At 35.9% G+C, this 20,332-nt stretch overlaps 1 protein-coding gene across 2 annotated transcripts in view; it reads right to left on the bottom strand.

Annotated features, from left to right (window-relative positions):
• GABPA (GA binding protein transcription factor subunit alpha) overlaps nt 1-20,332 on the bottom strand; it is a 31,289-nt gene that overhangs the window by 3,916 nt on the left and 7,041 nt on the right. For both annotated transcript variants that reach the window (XM_010956634.3, XM_074361188.1), the window contains exons 3-9: nt 17,294-17,438; nt 14,075-14,159; nt 11,819-12,064; nt 8,943-9,137; nt 5,523-5,576; nt 4,471-4,611; nt 4,048-4,240 (exon numbers count right to left, since the gene is read on the bottom strand). In XM_010956634.3, the coding sequence (XP_010954936.1) occupies nt 4,048-4,240; nt 4,471-4,611; nt 5,523-5,576; nt 8,943-9,137; nt 11,819-12,064; nt 14,075-14,159; nt 17,294-17,438 (1,059 nt within the window). The remainder of the gene's footprint in view (nt 1-4,047; nt 4,241-4,470; nt 4,612-5,522; nt 5,577-8,942; nt 9,138-11,818; nt 12,065-14,074; nt 14,160-17,293; nt 17,439-20,332) is intronic.

Genomic DNA, 20,332 nt, shown 5'->3' on the forward strand with positions numbered 1-20,332 from the left:
TTTAAAAATAAACACCATTAAGCAAAACAAAAAACCCTGCAAGTAGTAATAGAATCTGAGAATACAAGCTTTGAATCAGAAAGCCAAGATTCAAAACCTAACATCTCAACTTACCACCCTTTGTGACCATGGGAAAGCCACATTTTCTCTAAGCTTTTATTTCTCATTTAAAAGGTGAGGTTAAAACAGTACTAACCCTCATAGAATTGCTGAAGATTAAAAGGATTATCTTTGTAAAGTGCATATTAGCACACAATGACTGGCACATATAGCCCTCTACAAAATAGAAACCATGTTGGTAACTAAGAATCCACATAGATATGAAGAAAAATTTAATACACATATTCTTTAGGTTGTTGGAATGTCCACTTCTTCTCTGTCTTGTACAAAATCCTTTATTATGTAGCCATGCCTTCACCTTTATCATTTTAATATGTAAAGACTTTCCTTCCAGAGAAATTCTCCAAACCAATAGGGAGCCTCAAAAGTATAAGCAAAAGGGCTTAAAAAAAAAAAAAAAAAGAGAGAGAGAGAGGAAAAACAGGAGAGAAGACATCATAAAGAAACAATGCTTCTAAACCTACACAGGTTCATCTGAGGAAAGCACTCCACAGACGTCTGGTTTACTGCTGCTTTCTATGGCGATAGAAACGGAACTGGATTTATACTTACTCTGGAAAACAGACTTTATTTACCTCTACGCATGGCCAATTCCAAAAGTAGGGAAAAAAAGATACCTTTCTGGGCTGGCAGATTGTGAAGCTTTTATTGTAAAACTGCACTGCCCATTTGCACCCATTTGACAAAGTGCTGTTACAAAAGAAACAACTATTTTCAAAAGTACCAGTAATATAACCTACCACATTTAGCAGACTTTTATTATAAAAGTCACTCATTTTAACCCAAAATCCATTAATGAAAAGACTACATGTAAGAAATTATGCCACCTTTCCTTAATTCTAGAACAACTGAAGTATAATGGTTATGCTCACCTTCCCAGTAAGAGATGTAACATAGTCTTGTGTCTCCTTTTTTGACAATTACATTAATACAGAATTTAGATCTCAACCCACAAACCACCAACTGCTTGTCATCCGGTAAAAATGCTGCAGGCATTTCAATTTCTTAGGAAAATTTCTACATAATATGTAAGGCTGTTACAGACACTTGGGAAAAAGGGAAAATGAAGAAGGAAAGTGGTTTCATATTTCTAGGAGGAGAATGGAATTGGTATAATCTTGTTTTTTGGTAAGATGTTATAAAAAACACACACACCTAAGTTTTAATTTTGATTAACACAAGTTTACTTAATCCTTCCTTCAATCTAGCAGATGTATCATACGACAGCATGTAACAGCACTCACTGCAACTGTCCCCTCTAAAATGAAGAAAGTAGAAAGGTCCACAATACCTATGTTTTCATGAACATGATTTCTTCCCTCTTTTTTAAAAAAAACCTGTATTTTTAAAAACCTTTTAAATTGCAAAATCACAAACAGAAAGGACATAAAGTGAACAGCTCAGTGATTTATTACAAAGTGAATATTCACCTGTTAACTATGACTGAGGTCAGGAAACAGAACACTGCCAGCACCCCAGAACCCCTCCACGGCCCCTCCCAATCATCACCCCTCCCTTGCTCTAAAACGTTAACACGATCCTTTCATGATAATGAGTTCATTGCTCTTTTTCATACTCTTATCACCCAAATATGCATCCATAAATGCTGTAATCTAGTCTTGGTTTTTTAACTCCACTATATAAATGCATTCATACAGTTACACTCTTTTGTCTCTGGAATTTTTCACTGAACATTATGATTGTGAGGTTCACCCACATAAGTCCACGTTCATGGGTACACTGTATTCTCCTGTATAGCACAGTTTATTTATTCACTCTACTCTTGATAGACATTTGGGTAGTTTCCACTTTGGGGATGTTACAGATAATGCTGCTATGAGCATGCATGTGGACATATGTGTACATTTTTGTTTGCTAACACTCAGAAGAGAAAAACCTGGATTACTGGTCACAGATTACATTCCTATCAAAAGTGTAGAAGCATTCGAACTGCTCCATGTCACCAACACTTGGTACCGGCAATTACTTTGATTTTATCCATTCTGGGATGTGTACTGTGCCATTACATTGTGGTTTTAAAATTCATTTCCCTGATCACTAATGAGATTGTGCACTAGTGCATATATCCACTGGTCATTTAGATGATCTCTAAAATTGTCTACTAAGTGTCTCTTGCCCATCTTTTCTAATTCTCCTACGGCTCTGTAAGAGTTCTTTAGATATCCCAGATCAGTCTTACGTCCGGTATGTATGGCTTGCCTTTCAATCTCTTGATGGCTGCTTCTGATGACCAGAAGTTTTTAATTTAAATGTAGTCCAGTTTATTTATCTTTTCCATTAGGTTAGTGCTTTTGCTTCAGTTTAAAGTCTTCTTCTCACCTACCAAAGTCATGCAGGTATCTCTAGAAGCTTTCCTGTTACCACTTTTCACATAAGCTACATGGGACGATTCTTAGTATGCTATGAGGAAGGGGTCAATATGGACAGTCAACTGTCCCAGCACTACTGATTGAAAAGTAGGTCTTCTCCCCACTGCCATCTTTAAGTCAAATGTCCCTATATTCTTGGTTCTATTTGGACTATCTAATCTGTGGTCTATTTGTCCATCCTAAGCAAATAGCACACTGTCTTACTGTAGTAGCTTTACAGTGAGTTTCAATATCCTGTAAAGCAAGTCTTCCCACTTTATCTTCTTCAGGTGTCCTGGTTATTGTGATACTTTATATTCCTCTATAAATTTTATAATTATCTTGTCAAGTTCTATGAAAAAACTTATTCAGGAACTTACTGCACTGAAATTTAGGCCAATCTAGGGAAAAGTGACATCTTAATTATTAACTCTAATAATTCATCTGTAATTTTGAGGGGGCTTGAATGTACACAATTACATCAACTGTCAAAAATGACAGTTTTAATTCTGATTATATTGAAAGGATCTTTAGACAGCTGGCAAAGTGTTTGAGATTGAATAAGTGATAAGCACATTGAAAATAAAGCATTAGTTATTTATGTATGCTAAGAAAAACACATGGTCACTCTGGAAAAGGAAAATGATCATGATAAACTGTTATCGTACTTACACGGCCATGATCCTGTAACAGTGAACACTGTTCTAACCAACACTTCTGCATAACTATATAATTATATAATTAAACTGGGATGAAGAGATGGAAAGTGTGTTTGTGTGTGTCATGATGAGAGGTAAATCATGATCTCTCAGTGTGAAATTCACAATGAATTTCCTCAAGTGAAACACGAGGCAGCAGTAAAAGCATGTTATTTAGAAATACAGTACAGAACTGTCTTATGAAATCTTATCAAACTCTTCCAAAAAAAATAGACACAATTCCTATATATTCTACTTCTCAGAAGCTTAAGTGCACATACTGAATTTCCATCACTATAGTAGGCATAACTTCTGACAGTAATTATGTCAAAAAATTTCACACCACTATGAGAAATTACCAATAATTATTCTATTCCAACTCAACCGATATAAAGGTTGGATATTCAAATTTAGGCAGATTGTAGAAGAAGAAAAAACAGGGAAATGGGTTAATATTTTGCAATTATAAAAACTGACAAAATCTGTGTATTTGCTAGAATTTACACTCACTCAATTCACCTGTGCCAAATGACAGCATTTCTGTTACGTACATAACACAAACCTCAAAGATTAAATATGTTGGCTTTAAACATGGTAGTATAAGCTTTTAAATCAGATAAAAACAAGTAATCTTAGAATCATTAAAAAGATTTTGTGTACTTCAAATTACTACTAAAAATCTTTTGAAGAAGTAATTTTTAACATAAGTGTAAAAAATTTTAGCAAAAAAAATGTTGGAAACAACATTTATAAACAAGTCAAATATTTTAACATCATTCCAGAACAACGATTATGCCTAGAAAAAGAAGCCATTTTAACGAACGTATGATACTTGAAAAAAGAAAGTAATAAATGCTTACCTTAACGCACGACTAAGTTTCTCATAGTTCATTGTAGGTTTATTTTTACGTTGTCCCCATTTTTGTGCAACCAGTTCAGGCTGATTTAGCTTAAATTCTCCTTCATCACCAACCCAAGAAATGCAGTCTCGAGCATCCTTGTCAGTAAGAAGTTCTAGCAAAAACTGCCACAGCTGGATTTGGCCGTTGTTCCCTAAACAATTGACAAGAATGACAGGTACTGACCACAGTGCTATGGATGAACAGAAGGTCAAAGGCAAACACAGGGTCTCTGGGTCATCTCTCAGCCACACTCAAAACACAGATGTTTGTTACAAATGCCATGTAAGCACTGCCAGAGTAACAGTCCATATTTACATTTTTTTATGCAGCAAAATAAAACAAAACATATGTAACAAATATCAGATGATAATGCACAAATACCTGTCCTGTTCCCAGGAGAACTTCGATCTTCCCCTGAAATCCTTGGAGCTCTCTGTACTTTAGCTGCCTTTGCACTACTGTTTATAGCTTTAATGGCAGTTGGTGTAGCCGACTGCACTGATGCTGGAATAATTTGCACAGCTGCAAAGAAAGACAAGGGAAAAAAATCATTTTTTCTCCTTCCAATACAAGCAGTGAAAAGAAATTGCTGAAAGAAATAAAACACAATTAGTTTAACTAATGCCCTTCTAATTACCTCAACAAAAGTTTAGGGGATAAGGTATAATGTTTGCATTACAGTTTATGAACCTTAACTCAGTGAATAAAAGGTGGTCTCCTTATTTTAGAAAAACTTAGTGATGAATATATATTTGATAAAGTTATAAAAACATTTATTTTTAAAAAATACTTGTTCATAAAAAATGGTCTATCAAATTTTGGAGAATGTGGACAAATGAGAATTCATATTCCACTGTTGATAAGAGTACAAATACACCACTTGAGAAAAACTTTGGTAATATCTAGTAAGGTCGAAAGGGTAGAAACTCTATGATATTACAACCAGAGAATCTTACACACATTCTTACAAGTACTCATTTAATGACATTCACAAAGTTTTAAGAATAGTATACACAGCAGTAAAAATGAATAGAATCGAGCTGTATGTATTAACATGGGTCTCATAAATGTTAAACAAAAAAGCAAGTTATAAAAGGATATGCAATTATTATTTTACCCCAAAAATATAAAAATATGTTAAACAATGCTATAAAGTGTTCATGGTTACACAGTTGGTAAAAATATAAAATATGCACAGAATAATAAACATCAAGTTCAGGACATTTAAAATGGATCTACAACAGGAAGATATATAAAGTTTTCTCTCTTATAGTGTACATAGATGTTGGCTATACTTTATTTCTTTGTGTATCTAAAGTACTTCATATAAAATTTAAAAATCTTTTTTTTTTTTTACTATCTTGCAGTACTAAATAAAGAAAACATTTCTTATTGATAAAAGAGCCATATATTATGGGCACAAGAATACTCACGTTGATCAATTGTAACTATCTCATTCATCTGTTGTTCTTGGCTTGCCAATACATCTGAAGAACAAACATAAAAACTTTTATTTTCATTTAAAACCAGAAATGCAAACCCCAATCCAGTAAAATTTAACTTAATAAAAGAAATATCACAATTAAAAACCAAACAAATAAAAAAACCCAAAATATCAAACAATTGAAACTTATTGGCATAATAACCTAAAAAATACTTGATAGTCATTTTATACAGAAAAGATATTTTTAAGAGAAGTAACAGAGGGAAAGCTCCAATTTCTTTTAAGGTTCAGGAAAGTTATTCAAAGAACTAAATGTAAATATCTATATCTAAATCTATTTTTTATCTACACAAAATCATGTAAAACAGGAAACCTTCAAGATCAGATCAAAGATGAGAATATACACCACACTGAAATTATTTAGATATACATTCTTCATCAAAAAGTCTCCCTCAAAATGATTGGAGAGATCATCATAATTTACTGATCTAACATGTTTTTGAATAAAACTGTTTGAACTTTATAATGCTTCTTCTAAAAGATAGCTAAATTTTCATTAAAACTAGCTGTCCTCAATGTCACATCTGAACTAAATAAGTTAACAAGTCTACAAATACAGCTCTCAGCATAAGAGTTACAGTGTAAAAGGCCCTAACAACTCTTCGGAGAACCTTTCATTACTCATCTGTTGCTGTTCCCTACTCTTTACCTCTTGGACAAGTTACACTTCCCAGTCTATATCCTTCAGTCTGTTTAGTGCCCATCACAGACTGGATGCTTCTCTCTTGAACTGAAACTGTACCCAGCAGTCATCTGTGTACTGAGTGAGTCCTGGGGCCTGGGCTCCCACCACAGTTCTACCTGGGGGTCTTGAGTTTAGGAATTTAAACAACTGTATAGGACTACCCTCAGACAGATCTGGGTTATGATCTTAGCACTCACTGGCTGTGCTGACTAAGGAAAACTATTCAACCAACTTGAACACTGATTTCCTCATTTTTAAATGAGATACCCTCATCTACCACTTCACGAGATTGTTGTGAGGATTAAAGGAAAATGTTTTTAAGAGGCACAATGCCTAAAACACAGTTAACTTTCCAGTATATTAAAGACACTACTCTTTTACCCAGATTCCTAGTTCTGAGCAGTCTTCCCAAGAACACTTCTCCCTCTTGAAGAAAAAATCCATGCTTTATATTTGTGACACATTTCTCCCAAAATTTTATAAGAGTGTCCTGAAGAGGCAAAGTGCTATTGAAAATGAAACTGTTCCATTCGTGACTGTAAATGAACACAGTGCCCTAGCCAAAAAAGAGGCAAGAGCAAGTCCTCACCACACAGCACAGGTGTTACCAACCTGTAAGATCAGCTTCTCAGCCCTGATTTTCAGAATGGAGTTTGGTTTGTTTCCTGGGAACTCTCCAGATGGAAGGCAGAACACAGAATGAGAGGGCTTTTTGAAAGGTTGGCCCAAGACCATATAGGCCCCTCTAAACATCATGCTCCTTTGTAGCCCTCACAGCCCAGCCACGCACAAGGGCAGCAGAACCCAAGAGGCAAAGCCCTGGGAGATACCTAGAGATAGAGCACTATCTGCTTAGGACTGCTTCTCCCTGCTAGATCACTGAGGAACAGACAACAGATGCTGGCTTAATAAATGACTTTCAGAAATATGTTGTAGACTTCATTCTACAAGAGGGGCCAGAGACGCAGACTGTGCTCATAGGAGCCTGTCTGAGAAAGTTAAGACTTGAGAATTAGAGAAAGTCTGTCAGAAACAGCCTTACACACCAGCCTACCCGCTCCCAAAGTCTGAACTGAGCACTGGATTCCCACACCAGATGGGACTTCCTTGCCAGGCAGAGCAAAGACCCACGGTCAGATAAGCAAGGAGCTCCCGGAGATACTCATCTAGCTCTGGGGCTTTGTTACTTCTGAACACAAGACAATTCCAGGGCAGAGCATTCTTGAAGAAGACCCATTCTACTGCAAGGACGTGGAACGATACACAAGGTTCCTCCGCCCCCTGTGCAGGAAAGGTCTCTGAATGAGCTTTAACGCTTGAGAAGCACCAGGAGAACCAGAAAGAGACAACCGACAAACTGCTGGCCTGGGAGAGACAGAGAATACCATGGATTTGAGAAAAACTGAACTGTAGTCTAAACACTGTCCTTGTTCTATTCTTGAGAGTTCCTATAAGAAAATGTTTTAGTAAACGTGACTGATGTTAAGAATCTGAAACAATTCAGTTTACATTCCTCATCTGAGAAGTTCTGCAGAGAAGAAAACCTGTGAAGCCAAGGACAAACCAACCTTCAACCACAACATTCAACCTGCTATCTAACAGGAACTGAAACTGGAAATAAACCCTGTAAATGGAATGATTGTAATAATTTTTTCAGATACTTCTTCCCTCCTAATATTTCAGAGAACCAACACAAGAGAGATACTACCAATAAAAACAATGAAGTAAAGCCTCTCCACAGAGCTCATTTCTTACTCAACAGCAGAGAATGCACCCTGGATCAACGACTGTGAAAAATCCCTCCACCAGAGCTGTCCCCTCATCGGTACACAGCAGAGAAAACGCTACCAGTTACATCTTTATCCATAACCATTAGAAGAACAGTGTCCTGTTTACACTTTCTTAAAAACATGCGAACTTGGCTAGCACAGCTGATTTATGTAATAGTGTTAGGAAGTGGGTCACTGCTAGGATACTTTAACAGTCATTGAAATTTAAGACAGATTAAAACTCAAAGAAAATAACTTATATTTGAACTCTTTCTGTTGGACAGTCAAGTGGTTTCTAATTTCTCTAGTCACTTAATCATTTTAAGAATGTCTGTGGAGCAACACGGGAACATGATAACCTCCAATTCAAGATGGTCGGCTGCATACTTACACTTTCCCCTTTTCCCTTAAGATCCATTCAATTAAAAGATATTTTAAAAGAATTAACCCCAGTAATGAAGACAATGAGAGGGAAGCCATCCGTGAATAGATAATCTTAAATTTCTAGAAGATGAGCATAAATGGAAGAACTGGCTGATGAAACAAAAGTCAACAAGCAGAGTATAAGTGCAGGGGCACAGAATCTTACTTAAGAACTCGGATTCCAGTGTTGGTCAGCTTGGGTTTGAATCCCGGCTCTGCCACTCCCTAGTCCTATAACACTGTGAGGGCTTTCTAAGCCTCAGTTTCTTATCTAAAAAAATAAGGGAAGTAATGCTCTGTGGCATTAGTACAGGACTAAATAATACATACAAAGCTCTCAGCACAGCCTCACACAGTCAATACATGTTAGTTATTATTGCTATTATCAATGAACAAGATGAAAACAAAGTTATAAAGAAATTCAATTACACTTAAGTTACAATGCAAATAGATAATAATTTCAATTTTGTACATTTTCGAAGAAGTTCCAGATGACTCCAGAGAATTTCTCCCCGAGGGACCCGCTGAAAAAAATCTTCTTGGTTGAGGCTACATAGTTCTCTTCCAGAAATATTCAGCGTAGCGAGGTCGATGTCAGTCATGCTGAATTCCTTCATTACCCAAACCACCCAATGCAGGACTTGGTCTGTGGACCACTGTATGGGATCTATAAAGAGAAAAATACTATGATTGGTCCAATTGCATCTTAAATATTATATAAACTTACAGTTGTCAACACACACACATAGATAAAACCCAACAGGTTTTTTTAACTCCCAAGTAAGTGAAGTAAATAAATTCATTATATGAACTAAAAAGATTTTTATGCTCTATTTTCTCCTTAGCTCCTTTTCAATTTCTTAATCTAAATTTTTGATGGATTCATTTGTTTCTATCAGTTAGTCTAGAATTTTATCAAGAAAAACAAAATGCAAAACTGCCCTCCAGTGGGCCAAATGCAAGAATAAAATACATAATTAATCCTAGAGAAAATGGAATAAGTTATTCAAGTTTTAAAAATTATTTTGTGGTACTGTATATATGATGCACTGAAAAAAACTATAAGGGGTTTCTGAGGAGCTAGACTTATTCCAGAATATAAACAATGTAACCTTTCCTCACTTCTGCTTCTTATAAAAAGCTAGTTGCTCCTTCACTTACCTGTTTGGTGGCACTTACAATAAGCTAATCGTACATTTACTCAACTGTCTTTCCCCTATAAAATCTTTAGGTCTTAAATACAAGGACTGTGTCTTATAAGCCTGTGGATTATAAGGACTGTTTTAAATATGAGGATTGTATCTTCAGAGCTTACCACAGTGCATACATTTGTTGAATATATAAAAGATGAATCCAAATAGTTTCATTTTCTTCATTATTTTTTTTACTATCAAATGAATTCACAAACGAAAAAGATGGCCAACATGTATAAATATTATTGTGTCCCTGGAACCTAAGAGTGCATTCTACTCACAGAACTTTAATAAATACTAACTGAATTCATTTTGGTATAGGTACTTCTGCTTGGAGAAGATAATCTGTCCAAATAACTGGTTATACACTCCCAAGATACATGTTATTCAGTAAGAAAACAGGTGGGAAAAATAACTTTCAGGTACTTATCAAGAGCCAATTTACAGGAAAAATGAATCAAATATAAGAAGACAGAATTGACAGCCACAGAACTGATTTTTTTATTTGATTTTTTTTCACAAAGAAGTTAAGGGGGGAGGATTCTGAAGATGGCAGCAATTTTTTTTTAATTTCCCTGAATGCACACATTAAAAAAAACAAAACACTAACAACAACTAGAGAGCAAAACCAGAAATCCATGGACATTTACAATAAATCAGGTGATGTGGGATCTCCATGGAACCCAAAATACACACAGGTAAAGACACAGCAGTAACAGCCACAAGAGCTGTGAGTATCAGCATCTAAACAGGAGAGAGCGAAGAGGAAAACAAAGGGACATCTGACGCATTCTCCATCCTGGGCCTGGGAAACCTCAACACAGCCAGGAAGTATTGCTTGAAAGCACAACAGGCCAAGCTGAAAGGAGCAGCTCAAAGTAGGTTAGCCCAACACAGCAGCAGTGGAGTACTGAGTCCATAGTAGCTGTAAAGGGGCTGGAACCATGTACTTGTGAGCTTTTCAAACTAAGCCAAGATCACTTCCAGGAGAGGGGAACACAATTAGCAGAAACTGGTGGGAGGGAAATCGAAGTTGAGCAGTATAGGAACACCTGGGAAAGGGACAGGGAAAGAGGAGGTCCAGATACAAGTGGAGTAAGGGACAGGCAGGAACCGAGAAAGCAAGAGGCTCTACTTTTTAATACAAGTCAGAAACAGCAGAAGGAGTTCTGGAAAGTTAGAAAAGCGTCCATCCGGCAGGGAGGGTAGAGCTCAAGTGGTAGAGCAATGCTTAACATGCACAAGGTCCTGTGTTCAATCCCCAGTACCTCCTCTAAAAATAAACCTAATTACCTCCTCCCCACAAAATAAACAAATTAAAAACTTATAAAAAGAAATTAAAGAAAAAAAAAAAGAAAAAAAAGCAAAGCTACCTATCCTGAACCACACTTCAAAGTTCAAGTCAGTGCGTTTATTTACATAAACAAAGAAGTATCAAGATCAAAAAGTTAGGGGAAAATAGTACTCATCTGTTTACTTTCTTACGTAGTATCAGGAGTTCTGGTTTAACGTAACTAATTGCCATGCATGTTGTCCCTGACTCTTTGCTCTAAGTCCCTAGTAAAATGACAGTAAAGACATTTCTGAAAAATGTAAACTCATAGGAACATGAGTGGGAAATGACAGAAATGGATGAGACGGCAAGCAGCTTTTTGGAAGACAATAAGCAAAGTAAAAAAATCAAGTGGAATAAAAGCAGCTATGACCTAATAGCCATCACGGAGGAAACCAGTAAGGAGCGAGAGCGTTCCTGCCTCTGGAGCTTCTACTGACTCAGGTCACGGTGGTTCCAGGTTGTAGGAGGTTTAAGTGGAGAACGAGACTAATTTAAAGTCTACAGTGTGGTTAGAAACCCCAGGGCCTCTCCTTCATTCTCAGGAGCCAACTGAATGGAAGCATCCCCTACATGTGGACACTAGGAACACATCAGATCAGGGAGGATATGAAGCAGATACTGAAATAATTTCTTAATACATTTGTATTTCCAGCACCATTATGTGTTACAGTCCAAAAAAAAAAAAAAAGATACATGAAAAATTAACATATTTCCTAAAAATTCTACATTTAAAAGAGATAACTCACTCACCCTAGTGTCTTCTATGTGAAGCTTAATTCTGTTTATCCTACCTAACATCATTATTTTGCATTTGATTACCGTAGGGTATCCCAAGACGCTCCTGCTCTTTCCTGTAACCTTCCAGGGCGGCAGCCCATCTCGTCACCTGTTCTGAGGTTTCATCGGAAATGGTTGTAATGTGCTTTGTGCCATCAAGAGTTATCACTTGAGCTTCCTCAACAAGATGTGCTTCTGCTTCAGCATGGTGGGCATCTGGATCAATAACCACTTCAACTGTTTCCGCAGGTTTAACAATTTCCAGGATGTTTAGCTTTGGTTCAATTCCTTAACAGTGATTTACCAAAAGGATAAGAAAAGCAAAAACATGAAAGTCACTAACAAATTAAAATTTAGTTTACTTTATATGTTCTCTAATGGTAGAGCAAAACTCAATTTTAAATATTTTTTAGCATTATGTCTAGAGAACTTAACAAATTTCTATTAAATGATAAAAACAAAAATTCAACAGAACTTTGGTAGATTAAAAAAATTACTGTATCAATATTAATTTCCTGATTTTGATAACTGAACTGTGGTCATGTAAAAAGAATTCTTGTTTTTGGAAAACACACATACTAATGTATTTAAAGATAGAAAGGAATCATGTCTACATCTTACTCTTAAACAGGTCAAAAACAATGTGGGGATGAGGGAGAGAGAGAATAAAACAAAAGTAATAAAATTTTACATTTGTAGAATCTGGGTAAAGAATATCCAGGAATTTTTACTACACTTGCAACTTTTCCACAAGTCTAAAATAATTTAAGACCACCACCACCACCACCACCCCCTCCCACCCTCACACATACACCCTACGTACAAATATTTAACTAAACTAGGGAGAGTACAAATGAGTAGCTATCCATCCTCAGAACTTTAAGTCTTTCTAAGCAAATTGTTTACTGACTGCTTTTAGAAGACAAAGTATATGTTTTAAAAATAAACAGACACTGAGTGTGTTAAATTCACATCATTAAATTCTGATTTTCATTTTCAACTGAATAAAGAAAAACCTAAATACTTAAGATATTCAAAACGTAACAGCCCTTTATGAAATAATCTCAGATACTTATGTTAAATGACAGCTCTAAGGAACTATCAGACTACTTAACAGCTACTGTTTACTGTTCAGTTACAATCTATATCAAAATTCAATCAAAGTACATTTGAAAGAAAAAACAAAACTCAATTTCAGTATCGTGAAATTCTATCGTGAAACCAATTCAATCATGAAAACCAGTATTATAAGAAAATACACTGCTATCACCCATTAGGTGGTATAAACAGAAGTCACTTTTTCAAATATACATGAGAAGAAAATCATAATTTTTGAAAAGAATTTTTCCTTAAATTTATCCCCTAATCTTCCATTCAAATTTTATGAAGTCAACTTCTTAAACACGCCTGCACTGAGAGATAACCATGCTTTTAAAAATAAAAACAAAAACTGATTTTCTTTTCTATTCCCAACAATAGTAAATCCTGGAGAAATTAAGGATCAGAAGTAAGTAATTACCATTTTTATAATCTGAAGAAAACTTTGGATTGTGAAACAGAATTGTAAGCAATAAAACATGTTCAAAGATTAAAATTAGTCTAAAACTCTGGTTAGAAAACCCAACAGGCCACATTTAAAAAGACTAAGATTCAACCCACCAAAATTTTCCTAATTTTCTAACTTGTGTACTTAACACAGATTAATAAAATACTGTGATGGATCTGGCTGACTGGGTCACCCACATTCTTTGCAAATTCCTCTGTCTGTGTTAAGCTGTAGAGACTAGGTTCCCTTGCAGCTAGGGTTTCCAGGTGTGATTTAGGTTCTAGAATCACGAGCATGAGCCTTCTATTTGGAAATGAGTAGAGGACACAAGCATGCACATGGCATCCACGTTTTGGCTGATGTGGATCACTGAAAAGGCAGCATGGTTCCAGGTTGACAGCTACAGTGGCGGCTTTCAGATCCGGCATTTTCCACATCCTGGCAGAGCAGCAGCTTCCTTGGCAGTGCAGTTCTGTGGTGGGGCTGCGGCATTCTTAGAAAGTCCCCCAGACCTGTTCTTCTAGTCCTCCCTGTGGTCCTGCTATTTACTACCCTACAATATATCCTTTCCTGATAAAGAAGGGACAATGTGTTATACTATCTGTTTCACCCCAACAGGTAAAACAATTAAATCAAAAATATGAATATTTGGCTATAACATTACATTAAGTAATTGACAACCATCTAAAACTGAGTTCCCGTATTAGAAAAACATGAGCTGAAATTTTTAAATAACATTAAAAGTAACTTACCTTGGTAAGAAATTACCTGTACACTAAGCTGTACAGTTCCATCTGTTTTTACTCCTTGGTCAAATAAACTTCGTTCTGGATCCAGCTGAAGATGGGTAAAATGAGTAAGATTATTTTAGCTCAGTCATCTCGTTTAGTATAAATGGATATGTCAAACAGGACTTAATTACTGAAGCATACTAATTAAATTATAAAAACACATTTAATTATTCAAGTTGTCATACCATTTAATTCTTTGCCAAAACTGAGAATAATTTAACCACTGTGGTAGCAATTAAGGACAAGACAAGCAACAGGATTTAAGTGGGGGTCTCCTCTAGCCCCGGAGTCTAGTTTAGAATGTTAAATGATGCCAAAAGGCAACGATTTCTGTAAAAGTATTTAAAGTAGAAGAGAATGCACTTTATCTGCCATGAATAAGCAGAGGTATTTTATTAGGGGGGACAATTTATACAAATTAATTTACATAATTCTTGCCATATATATCTCACTTGTAAACAACAATACACATTCAAGAGCAAGGTTAACTCTGAATTTCTGATCATAAAGTTACAGGACTTACAACCTATTATCCGACCTAGCTATGAATATGTTTTATCATAATTATATATCCTTTCAGGATCTTTCAGTATCAGTGCTTCTGAATGCATTTCACACAAATGGCAAATTGATGACAAAAGTAACTCTGACTTCCAGACATTCTGTCACCAGTTTAAAAATAGGCTTCCACTATTAATCCTTTTGACTAATGTATATCTCTGTGTGTCTGCGTATCATACAGCTGGATGGACAAAGCTCCTCCCACTCTCATTCTCAAGAATTCAGCCAGCACTCTAGTCATGGTACAAACACATTTTCTAATATTAAAAGCATCACATACATAAAGCCTAAAACCTTACGTGGCTATGCATCTAACTTAAGCAGAGATGGGAAAAGCTGTGTCACCCTGCAGACAGATCAAACGTGGCAGCTTCACTCCTTAATACAATAGTCTCTGCCTGATATTTTGTTAAAAAATTCTCATTTTGAGATTTCCCCCCTCTCTAGTGGACACTGGTATTGTCTACCAGAAGCTGAAGCCTGTGTACCTCTGGAAGAGGGCTCTTAGGTGCTAAATACACTAGCTAGTTCAGTAGGAGCCGGCCCAACGACAAAACTCAATCACGGTATTAGATCTTGGGTCATATTCCTTAGAGAAGTGCAACTCAACTGCTGTTCAGCAGCTTTCAGGCCAAGATTCATCTGAAAATACAAGAGCATTACCACAAGCACTGTGACTCCAACTGCGTTTCTGCATTCGTGTCTTGACATGGAAAACAGAAGATGCTATCCTCCCACCCTTTTGAGGAGAGGAAGGGGGACAGGAAGAAATGCAAAATGCCCTAGATCCAAGACTAGCTCTGAATTCTATGATACTATAAATTTTGCATATTTTCTTTTACTCAACTAATATTTATCGAGGACCTATGATATATTGGGTGCTGTGCAGGTCATATTTTCATTTTGGTTAGGTCAGGTATTGTAAGAGCAATAACAAATGTCAGAGCTGAAAGACAAGGAAGAGATTGAGTCCAGATTCCCCACAATTTTACACATGAAAAAAAATCAGGTCAAGTCCAGTGACACTGAGTTAGTCAATAAAAACTTTCTTAAAAAGTCAGCTTCAAACAAGTGAAGAGAGTTTTGGAGTCACACAGGCCTGGGTGCAAATTTCAATGCACCCCTTTGTAGCTATGCATTAGGTAAATTACTTAATTTCTTTAAATCTCAGTCTCCACGTCTGCAGAATATGATTAAGAATATGGTGACTTCAAAGACTGAAGTGAAGAATAAATGCAACAATTTAGAAATGTTCTGCAGAAAATTTTCTATTCAGTGTAAACTGCCCATATAGCTTTAGTTCACCAAATTTTAATGGTTGCCCTGAATTCCAATCTATAGAGTTTATTTATCTAACTCTCTGTTTTTGGATCATTTGAGATAGCTTCTGCACAACCATGCAATGTACATTTCAGAGGTACACCTTTGTTCACCCAGGTGAGCATGTCTTTAAGAACAATTCCTTGAGGTGGAACTGCTAGATACTCCACATTCAACATTAACAGACACTAAATGCTATATTACCTTCCAGAAAGACTGTGCTAATTTATCCTTTCAGTATTGAGAGAAGAAAAACCTTAAATCCTAAAATTATACTATTATTAGATGCACTTATATTCTCTAGTTTTAGAAGAGCAACTTCCCTTCCCCCAATATTTATTAGACTTACCGAAAAGAAAGAAGTATGGTTAAATGGCAACTAAAATTCAAAAATTTCATTAAAACATTTCAATTTGTTCTACATCAATATCTTATTTTAAAATAGTAGACATAACAATGATCTGAATTTTTTAAAAGTATGGCAAACGTTCTGTAATACATGGAATAGCTATATCACAAGGCGGGGGCGGGGGAGGAGTAAAGAATAAAGCAAACCAAATGATCCAAAAAATGACATACTATACTTTAGCATGAGTTAGTATTAAAAAACAGAATAAACCCCTAGTATTTACTCACACGCTCCAGGAAGGCCTGGAGAAACTATTTGAGCAATCCTGTCTAGGCTACTGCCTTTTATACATAAAAATACTCCCTTGCTTGAAAGAACACCATAGAACATGACTATACATATGCCACAAACATAAAATATTATTATCATATATATTATTATAAATATCTATGTGTATACATAGATATTTAAATTTTTATCTAAAATATACTGCTGGAGCAAATAAAGATTGAAGGGAATGTAAAATCATTCAGTCAAATCATCTCTTTATAAAGATGAGGAAACTGATGCACTAAGAAGTTAAAAGCTATTTAGAAACAGGGTACGAGGAGGACACACTCCTTCAGCTTCCAAGGTCAATGTGCTTCCCACAGCTCTAAATTTAAGCTCTGATTCAAATAGATTTAAACTTCTCATTTTCTATATGTGAAAGTAAAAAAAAAAAAAAAGAACGCTTGATTACTCAATATTTTAAAAATAAATTTAAATAAAGGAAATTCTGTTGAAAGAATTCTTTTTATTTCTAAATGCTTAAATTTTATAATAATATAGGTCAAATCTAGGTTCAGAGAGAAAGGCTAGAGCTATAGAAATAAAAGGCCAACAACAAAAGAATTCTAATGCAGACATAAGTGCTGAAATAGAAATCTCAAAAAAGAAAAAGAGAATACCTGGATATCTTGCAGGCAAATTTCATGAGCATCCAAAGAACACTGTAGTCGTGGTTCCAGTAGTTTCTTTAAATTGCCTATTGGCTCATTGATGTCTATGGCCTGGCTTACACATTCGGCTGGGGTGTAGGTTTGTTCCACAATGCTAACGAATATAATGTTAAAGGATATAGCAGTTAAGAATTACATTTCTACCCTGGATGTTAATGTAACAATGTGTTCAATATAAAATTCAACACCAAAACATATTTCTGGTCTTTGAAGCTCATTTCTGCAAAGGACATCTTTCATAGTGGTAGGCTCATCACCAATCAGCGTTGCCAAACTGAACAGTGAATCACAGAGAAACGCCAGCTTGCAATTTAAAGCAACCTTGCAAATATGCCTTGTTACGTATATATATATGTGTGTGTGTTTGTGTATATATACAAATATTGCACATACAACATTTAAGGGGAGATCTTTACGTTTATATATTTCTAAGTTATTTTAGACTCAAAAAAGAATATAAAAAGTCTCAAAATTTGTATGCCATCTCTACTAGTCAATTTCCCTTCCCAACATAAATACAATTTAATAATATAAATTATAAAATAGTTCCCATTTAATCTACTGGTTATAATCACCACAGATCCACCATAAATAATATTATATTATTCCTTTAAAACTCTCTAAGGGCTCTTTTGCATTGTTAGTTCATACTCTGAATTCTATGGAACCATAGCTCCTTAAGGGTAAAATCTTTGGTAAGCAATCCTATATATCTTTTGTGAATCCTTATTTGAGGCCAAACAGAAGACAGTAATATTTGCTGAATTGGTAAATCTAGAATTCAATTATGTTTCACATGTTTAATTTAAATATGATTTAAAACTCACTTGCAGTTGTCAAAAACAGTATGTCCTTAAAAACTTGTCAAGTTCCATTTCACATAAATTCCAAGCCTAATGCAATTTATATAGCATATTCATTGATTGTATTTAGCTTAAATTCCTTCTAAAACTTTTAACATTTACAAAATAGATGACTCATAACTGAAGAAAACAAGATTTTAAAATAATAGTGAACTATTATTATGCTTATTTGTGAGGGTAAAATAATTGGGGTTTTTGGTTAAGTATTTTTACCAAATACTTCAGCTGTAGTGCAGTGGGCTATATTTTTTCCTTTCTTTGTAACAGTAATTCTTTAAAAGAGTCAGATATCACTTTGAGACAGATTTTTAAGGACCTACTTTACATAAGCTCAACATTTAAAACATTTTTAATATTCTGTTGCCACTATTTACACCTTGGGAAACTTCATACAAAAATCTGAGTATCAACTTCTCTCAAAAAAAAAGTGTGGATGATCTCCCATAACTAGATCTAAATTCCTGCTACAGCCAGATGGCCACCACTGCCCCCTTCGCCAGTAACCTGCTGCTACCCGCCAGGCGAGCAGTAACTACCAACAGCGGTAACTACCAATCTCTCACGTGAGACATGGACAAAGGTTTTCGAAAGGGGGCAAACAGTAAAAACTTTAGATTCTGTAGACCATGAATGTGTATATAAAAATAAATACATGTACGTGAGGCTTCAAGATGGCCCAAAGATCCTCACCTCCTAATATTATACTTCCCTCCCAAACTGTACCAAGGTTGGACTGTGTGACCAAAGGACTAAGGCTGTGACATATGTGTCGCTTCTTAGATTAAGTTATTTAAAAAGATACCGACGCGAATGCTCTCTCAGACTACTTGTTTTCGGGAAAGCTGGCTGCCATGTCACGCGCAGCCCTACACAGAAGCCCACGTGATGAGGAAGTGAGTGGTCCTGCCACCAATCTCATGAGTGATCTCGGCAACAGACATACCAGCCCCAGTCAACTCTTCAGATGACTGCAGTCCAGACTGACAGCTTAACTGCAAGCTCATGAAATACTCTGAGCCAGAACTATCCAGCTAAACTTCTAGGTTCCTGACTCTGAGAAACTGTGCAATAACAACAGTTGGGTGTTTCAAGCCGCCAAGTTTTGGGGTAATTTGCTACATAAAGAAATAAATGTATGTATGTATGTATGTATGTATGTATGTATGTATGTATGTGTGTGTGTGTGTGTGTGTGTGTTTGTGTGTGTGTGTGTGTGTGTATGAAAATTTTAAAAGGCATGTAGTCTGTTGTTTCTTTGGCTGGGGAAAATTTCATAATCAAACATGTTGAAAAGGTCCATTAAAAATTTAAGATCTCCCAGGCAGTCATGTCAAGGTATTTTAGACCTTTTCTGTGAGGAAAATGTTCCTATGTCAGGACATGGTGAGAGAGGACAGGACTGAGGACAACTAAAATGAGGTTTGTCTTTTGAGCTAGAGTCAGGCGTCTCCTTTGAGCAGAAAAGGTGGTGTGGTTGGGTAACCATGGCCTGAGGGCAAAAAAAATGGGGGAATGGGGGAGCTAATCATTAACTGGCATAAAATCTCAATTATGCAAGACAAATAAGTTGTTGAGATCTGTTGTACAACACTGTGCCTACAGTTGACAATATCATACTGTACACTTAAAAATTTGTTGAGGGTAGACTGCATGTTAAGTATTCTTTCCACAATAAAATCATCCTTATTTTATCCTTAGTAATCTTGTCCGTTCCCACTGTAGCTGTTCTAAAGCTCTGTAACTCTACAGAAGTTTTCGACTACTCTTTAGCCCCTTTTACCTTCGGCATATTAAAATATCTCACCTCCGGCTTTACAGAGTAAAGCAGAATCATTAGCCATTACCTTCCTCAACCTTTTTGACTCCCAAATCTCTATTTTTACCCACATTCTCTCCTTGGATTCTGAACTCACTACAACTGCCCTCCTTCCTTAACAGAGAAAGTAATATTCTATTACTGTTTCAAAAACGAACACCTTCCACGACTCTGCATGCTTAGTAATGTGGTGGCTCCCAGCTGTATCTCCTCAAATACATGGTGGTCCCTACAAGGGCAGGTTATAGTCTCACTGATTCATGTACTCCTGATAGGTACTAGTTGTTAAATTCGTTCAGGTTGTGAATT

This window comes from Camelus bactrianus, chromosome 1 (assembly GCF_048773025.1).
Source record: "Camelus bactrianus isolate YW-2024 breed Bactrian camel chromosome 1, ASM4877302v1, whole genome shotgun sequence".
Taxonomy (NCBI): domain Eukaryota; kingdom Metazoa; phylum Chordata; class Mammalia; order Artiodactyla; family Camelidae; genus Camelus; species Camelus bactrianus.